Raw genomic sequence first — 8,138 nt, 5'->3', positions numbered from 1 at the left:
GGAACTTTCTATGGAGTACAGGTCTCTCTCAATTCTGCAAATTAATTTTCTAGAATTTACATATCTTGCTTCATATTTTTTCCAGACATTACTTTTTCTGCTAGGTTTGAAAAAGATCACCATAAAAGTACATGTTTATTTATAATTTATATCTATTGCATCCTTTACCACTATAATATTTAATTTGATGTTACTGGTAAACTTTGAAAATACAAAATGTACGTGCCCAATGAATCTGTCTGGGATAGTAATGAAAATATTCATAAAGATAATTTAAAATCATCAATTAGTAAGAATTTTTAAAACAATGGTTGCAAAACATCAAGATAGGTAATTTAGCCACAATTGCACTACGTCATAATGCAAAACATTGTGACGTCACAAACGCGAAAAGGATTTCGGTAAAATCCCTTCTGTTACTTGTCCCCAGAGAAGTAATTACAATGTCAAAAACAAGAAAACAATTGCTTTTTGGTGGTTTTGAGACTTTCATCACTGGCATAACAGCTCACCGAGTTGTAACCTACCTCAACTGGTAAGATCTTGAATTTTCAATGACGATAATTTGAATACGTCACACACATTTCATTTCAAATGTTGCATTCCAAATTATATATTTTTTTTACGTAATAGGTTAAATTGCTAAGTAAATTGATTTGTCACGATGAAATCACAATTTAATTATTTAATTACCACAGTCGGGAACCAGATCCATCATTTCTGGAGAGAATTCTTCAAGTTATTGGCTTACAAGAGGTTCCCGCTGCAGTTTGCCCATCGTCTGATGGAATCATATTTGTAAGTTTTTAATGAATTATTGAAAGACATCACATTAACTATCATTGATTACTCAGTTTATCTGATTACGCATTTAATTAATATCAAGTTCTCAGTGTTCAGTTAATTTTTGTTTGTTTGTGTTAAGTGCCAGGAATATCTACTTGAGTAAATAAGCATGCAGCATACATGTAAAAATACTTGATATGTCTCTGTATATACAATGTATATGAGGGATACCTTTATTTCCTGTATAGGTCTTCATTGGATGGATTGTAATACAGTTCATGGTTGTTATAGTCTACAGATATTGCTCGAATTATGGGAAAAGATCGGTACCAACTGCAGAACTGTAGCTCTCTGAAAAAAAATATATTGACAGAACGGTCTGTTAATGCGTATATTTTTTCCAAAGAGCTACATTTCTTCAGCTGACAATATACAAAATGGAACATTGTTTCTGAACTTTACATATATATTTTAACATAAAATATTAAACTATCCATTAAAGCAATGCAAGATTTAGTATCTTTCATGAAGATTCATTTTATTGTAATCGTAATGTAATCAATAACCGCAAGTATTCTAAGTTTAATATTCACTTGTAAATTTTGAATTCAATGGCTACGATTAAAACAAGAGGCCCAAGGGCCACATCGCTCACGTGAGCACTGTGTCTAGGAAAAAAGGAAAAATCAGTTTAGTATTGAAAAGCTAAAATGCATAAGTGGTCCCAACCTACCCCTAAAAAGGGAGTGGGGGGGGGGGTCATGATTTGAACAAACTTGAATCTACATTATATGAGGATGCTTCCGTATAAATATGACAAACCGTGGCTCTGCTGTTCTTGAGATTTTTAAAGATTTTTCCTATATATTCCTATGTAAAACTTTGATCGTCCAATGTGGCCCCACCCAACCCCCGGGGGTCATGATTTGAACAAACTTGAATCTACACCACCTGAGGATGCTTCCAAATAAATATGACCAATCATAGCTTTGCTGTTCTTGAGAAGAAGATTTTTGAAGATTTTTCCTATGTACACCTACATGTATGTTAATTGATCGTCCATTTTGGCCCCACCCTACCCCCGGGGGTCATGATTTGAACAAACTTGAATCTACACCACCTGAGGATGCTTCCATATAAATATGACCAATCATAGCTTTGCTGTTCTTGAGAAGAAGATTTTTGAAGATTTTTCCTATATATTCCTATGTAAAACTTTGATCGTCCATTTTGGACCCACCCTATCCTCAGGGGTCATTATTTGAACAAACTTGAATCTACACCACCTGAGGATGCTTCCATATAAATATGACCAATCATAGCTTTGCTGTTCTTGAGAAGAAGATTTTTGAAGATTTTTCCTATATATTCCAGACCTATGTAAAACTTTGATCGTCCAATGTGGCCCCACCCTACCCCCGGGGGACATGATTTGTACAAACTTGAATCTACACCACCTGTGGATGCTTCCAAATAAATATGACCAATCATAGCTTTGCTGTTCTTGAGAAGAAGATTTTTGAAGATTTTTCCTATATATTCCTATGTAAAACTTTGATCGTCCATTGTGGCCCCACCCTATCCCCGGGGGTCATGATTTGAACAAACTTGAATCTACACTACCTGACAATAATTCCACATGAGTTTCATCTTTCCTGGCCCACTGGTTCTTGAGAAGAAGATTTTTCAATAATGCCATTAATTTTTTGCTATTTCGTAATTATCTCCCCTTGGAGGAGGGCGTGGCCCTTCATTTGAACAAACTTGAAACCCCTTCACCCAAGGATACTTTGTGCCAAGTTTGATTGAAATTGGCCCAGTAGTTCTGGAGAAGAAGATGAAAATGTGAAAAGTTTACGACAACAACGACGCCGACGACGCCGCCGCCGACGACAGACAACGGACAAATTTTGATCAGAAAAGCTCACTTGAGCCTTCGGCTCAGGTGAGCTAAAAAGTAAAACAAGGAAAAGACTACCACAAGCGAGTTGTAAATTTGCAGATGACACTACCATTATGTAACTTCCAGCATGCTAGATGCAACTAATTTATATCGGTATGCAGCTTATTTATGTTAATATGCAACTTATTTATGCTGACATACATCATACTTATGTCAACATGCAACTTATTTATGCTGATATGCAATGTTTTTACATGTGACTCATTTATATTGAAATGCAACTTATTTATGTTGATTATGTTGACATGTGACTTATTGATGTTGACATGTAACTTATTTATGTTGACATGCAACTTATTCGTGTGCTTTCAACCTATTTTTGTTCACATGCTACTTATTTATGCTGACAAGCGAAAAAACATGTACACATGTAACTTATCAACATAAATAGGTTGCATGTTGACATATTTCATTCGCTTTTAACATAATTAAGTTGCATGTCAGCATAAATAAGTTTCAAGCCAACACATTGACATGTAACTCGCATATCAACATATATGATTTAGCATGTTAGCAAGAATGCTGCATGCCAACATAACTTAGTTGCATATAGCATGTTGGAAGTCACATGTTGGCGATATCTTACAATTTATGAAAATTTTCTAAAGTCTTATCTGATTACATTTTTCTTGCATGTCAAAATACAGTGTACTAGTAGTAATGTTGCATGTTGACAAATTTATGTTGAATAGTGATGTAATTATCTTGCATATAAAAAATAACTTGCATATATGGAGCAGAAATATGCTACCTTAGAGATGTGCCAACAAAGATACATGTAATTAATGAAAAAATTTCCAAATTCTTATCACATTTTTCTTGCATCTCAACATATTTATGTTGCATTTTGAAATGGTTGTCTTGCACATCGACATTATCTATAAAATGTAACTTGCAGTTAGGGTGCAGAAATATGCCATAATAATTATTTTAAAAAATGTCTATTCATATTCTAGGTGACACATCGCCAGGGTTTCCAAAAATTTGTTGATAATAACACTTCTACCTGCACCTTGATCAATTGCCCAGACACTACCCCTGAAATTGCCTTTTCTGAAATTCCTAAAGCCGTCTCGGTAGGAACTGTTAAAGAACAAAATAGCAATGTACATAATTGCTATGAACAAATTTTCAATTCAGCGAGGTCAGTCGACTATCCAGAAAGTTCGAAGATCAATGCTCTTGAACAAGTTTTGGTGGAAAAACCGAGCGAATCGTCACTCGAGGATGATGGTTCAGTGCCTGTCGTCAATGAAAGGAGTGTCAGCGATGATGATTTGTCAGACTCCTCTGATGATACAGATGGTTATACTTCAGAAGATTACAGTAGCGACACAGATCCGGAAGTTGAAGCTCTATGGTTGGAATCAATAGAAGAAAATTCCGGAAATTCCAAATTATCAGACATCGATGAATCTCTGAATGAAGAAAACAATGCTCCCAATGGTACAAACATTGCTGAGGATATTTCATTTGAGGAAATGGTCAAAAATCAAATGCAGAATTCTTCTGAATCCACAAAGCTAAGTAAAGCAGAAGATTTGCCGAATGCTTTGGAGAACAAATCTGTTGACATACCGGAAGACACAGAGCACCTAGCAAGCGATGTTGAATTGCCTGATGGATCGGACACTACCTCGGAGTCTGTGTCAGAAACGGAGGACATGGATGGTAATTTATCCGACTCCTCCGATGCTACCATTTGCGGGTATTTGTCTGATGATGACAGTGATAGCGGCGTAGATACTTGCTCTAGTAAAAGCATGCAATTAAATTCATTCGAAGATGTTCCCACCAAGAACAAGTTTGATAAAGGATTCAATAGGAAAGGCAGAGATGTATTACAATTAGAGAATTTCAAATCTGACTTATCAGAAGTGTATCTTTCCCAGCAGAAATTAAAATCACTTTCATCTGATACCAAAGGCATGGGAACAATCCAGAAAATTGAAAATGCGAAGAAGAAAGGATATGAATTATCCTGTAAGAGCTCCATCTTAGGGTGTATTGGAGATTCAACTATTGTGCCCGCTTTTGAGAGTGCAAAATCCATTGAATGGAAGGAAGAAAAGCAAGACATTTCTTTAGAACTTAAAGATCAACAACTTCTTGATGGATATTCGTTTGAAAAGGCAGCAACAACACCTTTTGAGGGTAATACATGTATCTCTGATGCTACACAGGATATCGAAAATAAAGTCGACACAGAAGAGAATTCCAGCGATGATGACTTATCGAATTCTGATGATGATGTTGATATAGCTGAATATGCTGCAGATGAAAACGATAGTGATACAGACCCAGAAGTAGAGGCTCTATGGTCGGAATTAGTTGCTACAGAAGAAGGTTAAAGTCCGAAATTATCACGAGTGTTGCAACCACTCACTCAGTTATTAGATTAGAATATGGTTGGGTTAAAAAACCTGGTGATGATGCAAAATAAAAGCTTTGGACTTTGTGGCATACAAGAAGCATACAAAATGTGGCATCTTTGAACTGTTCCACAATTGATCCTTCTCATACATGTACATTAGGTCACTCTTATGTAGTGCAGGAAAAAGGAAGTGTTCTATCTGGGTGCTCAGAATAATGAAAAATATATCAGTGCCTTGTACACATTTTATATTATTATGTTCTTTGTGATATGTTACATGAACAAGAAAAAAAATTCATTTCTTTCTTAAATTTATGTATGTTTTTCCGATAATCGCATACCGGATTTCTGTAGCGGGCGTAAAATTTGACGTTTTGCTTGCTCAAAGGTATGCCAATAATTTTTGCGAAACTTTTTTGTTGGACACAATGTTCAATAAAGTTCCAAACCATTAACATTATTTGCTGCCGTGTAACAGGAGAGTGCTTCAGGTACCTTAGATATGTAGAAATATCTTCCAGATGAGTTTTTGGTACGTTTGATTACTAATTTTTTTTTTTAACAGACCGATCAGAGTTATTTTTCTAGAATTCAGTACTTTTACGCAAGCGTGCAAATTTAAAAATTTTATAGGACTTCTACTAAACCTCTAAAATAAGCCAAAGTAAGCACCCCGCCAAAAAAATCCATGCAGTCGTACGGTAATTTTTTTTTTTTTTTTTTTTTTTTTTTTTTGCACACAGTTGTTATAATCTTTAACATATGGCACAACTTAAAGTGCAATTGATTTACCTTCGACAAAAATAACTTTTATTATGGATAGTTTATTGTTGATGATATCCGTCTCTCGTTTTGCATAGCTTGCTATTTAAACAAGCCGTAACAAAATCAACAGTCAGTGGTTTGATGGTTTGTGTGTGTTTGTGTCTTCAGTCAATTTTGAACCTAATTATATGTCGAAACTAACAAAATATATACGTTACAGTTGTCTAGGAACGCAAAGGCTGAGGAGATAGGTATATTGACGTTGTGCATATGGACCGAATAGTCTTTAAAGGTGGATTAAACATTTTGCTGTGTGAGACGAAACATTGCGTAAAAACTGTGAATTCTTTTGAAAAACAAATTCATCTGAATTTTCTTTTCTTTTTTTTTTTTTAATAATAAAATGTTTTCTTTCAAGATTTGGATAATTTCGCGTCCTTTCAATCAAAGGGTTACATGGTATCCTGACGTCACATAAATATATGATCAAAGTACATAATTATACATGTACTATTCCACCTGAGTCAGATGTTCAACTTAAGACATTTTAAAATCATATGATAATGCATTCTGGAAATTTTGAATAATGTACATCGGAAGGGGGCGGCGGTAAATAAAAATTATAAACAATTGTATCAATAAATATTCTGCATAAAAAAGTATGTTTAACATGCTACAGAATAAGCATCGGGATCGATCCTATAGTGTCTAAAGGTCACGGCGCACCCTGCCAAGAAGTACTATAGTACATGTATGTGCGAAAAATTTATTTAACAAACCTGTTAACTTCTAAAAAAAAAAAAAAACACTGGGCCAACTTAACCAAAGTTGGCACAAAGCAATTTTTGGTAAAGGAGATTGGGGGATTGTAAATTTTTCAAATGAAGGGACAAGCCCCATTCGCAGATAATCAAGAAAAGGAAAATATAGTGTGGTGTCATTCAACAAAATCTTCTCAAGAGACAATATGCCAGAAAAGATCACTGGACAAGGTGAGCGTTGTGGTCCATGGGCCTTTTGCTTTTAGGGTGTATTTTCCCCCTATCTTTCTTCCTTTTCTTTCATCTTCTATTGAGTTTTCTCTTCCTTAAGACGTCTAGATTGTCTACGTGTGCACAGGAGTCTAAACTTTTTATCGTATATTTTTTAACGATAAAAACTTTAGACTTCTGTGGTGGAACAGGGTCCTCAATCCAATCGTGGTCATTGGACCTGTGACAAATTTCTTTCGATATTTTACGGGCTTGCTTCTCTCATTGAGAAGCGCAATCAGATCGGGTTTTCATAAACACTTCATTTACAAGATAAATTCAGGAAAATAAATTTTGATTAAATATTTACACTGTGGATTTCAACTTTTGAATAATGAAGGCGTGCACGCAGACGATCCCCAGCTCTGAGAGAAGACATTTTTCAATTCTAAAAGTTCATGAAAAGTTATATTTTTCAAAAATTACATTGTCAATATAATCTTTTACGCATTTGTTTCCTATATTTTGTTAAAGAAATTAAAGACAAATAATTTATTTTTCACCAATTTTCTTAAGGTATGTGAAAAAGAAAAGAAAAAAAGCTTCACGCATGATTCCAACTCTCTCCAAAGCTCACGATTAGGCGTAAGACCAAACGCGTTAACCACTACGCTACGAAGTCTACTTGTGTTGTTTGATGTCAGCGTGATTTAAATAAATGAGTTTGTTGAGGCGTAAAATTTTTTCAGTAACGTTCGATTTTCATATAGAAGGGTTCAGACTCCATTTTTTCGAAACATGAAATTGATTTCACATTCACTTTTCCGTCAAATACACGTTAATGAAGAATGGAGTCTTGACCCATTCATATTCAAAAATCTTCTTTTTTTTATGGCTCTAATAAACCTATTTTCCACTAAATATGCTTTACTGTCAACTTTAATAACAAATTATCAATCAAAAAGTCATTCAATAAAATGATTGAATCAAATGTGTTGAAGATGACATTACTGAAAACATTATTTTAGAAAAATATAACTTTTCCTTGAACTTTGAAAATTGAGAATATATTTCCCAGAGCGGGGGATTGTCCTCGCCTTGTACGCCTTCTTTCTTTTGAGAACACCTTTTTTAAACAGAAATTTTACGAGCTTTTACTCTCACTTGCTCCACAATTATCAATTTGTGTAATCAAGTTATAAAAGGGTTACACGTGCAATTTCAAATACATGTTGAATAAACAATTTCATATTCCCACCCCTATTCCTACCCCACAAAC

At 34.7% G+C, this 8,138-nt stretch overlaps 1 protein-coding gene across 1 annotated transcript; it reads left to right on the top strand.

The window, feature by feature from the left end:
* Positions 1-443: 443 nt before the first annotated feature.
* LOC133190917 (dentin sialophosphoprotein-like) lies at positions 444-5,539 on the top strand. The gene is made up of 4 exons (XM_061326602.1): positions 444-535; positions 699-798; positions 1,035-1,112; positions 3,706-5,539. The coding sequence occupies exons 1-4, from the start codon at positions 444-446 to the stop codon at positions 5,098-5,100; spliced, it is 1,665 nt and encodes a 554-aa protein (XP_061182586.1). The 3' UTR covers positions 5,101-5,539.
* Positions 5,540-8,138: the final 2,599 nt, after the last annotated feature.

The sequence above is a fragment of the Saccostrea echinata genome, unplaced genomic scaffold, assembly GCF_033153115.1.
Source record: "Saccostrea echinata isolate AGI-Se365-2 ecotype Australia unplaced genomic scaffold, CSIRO_AGI_Sech_v1 ptg000022l, whole genome shotgun sequence".
NCBI classification, from domain to species: Eukaryota; Metazoa; Mollusca; class Bivalvia; order Ostreida; family Ostreidae; genus Saccostrea; species Saccostrea echinata.
Note: the sequence above shows the minus strand (reverse complement) of the source record. Positions and strands in the feature narration are given on the sequence as shown.

Coding starts and splice junctions, on each gene's coding strand:
- LOC133190917 (XM_061326602.1), top strand. CDS start 444: ATGTCAAAAACAAGAAAACAATTGCTTTTTGGTGGTTTTGAGACTTTC. Junction 799..1,034: donor CGTCTGATGGAATCATATTT/GTAAGTTTTTAA, acceptor TTTCCTGTATAG/GTCTTCATTGGATGGATTGT. Junction 1,113..3,705: donor CGAATTATGGGAAAAGATCG/GTACCAACTGCA, acceptor TTCATATTCTAG/GTGACACATCGCCAGGGTTT.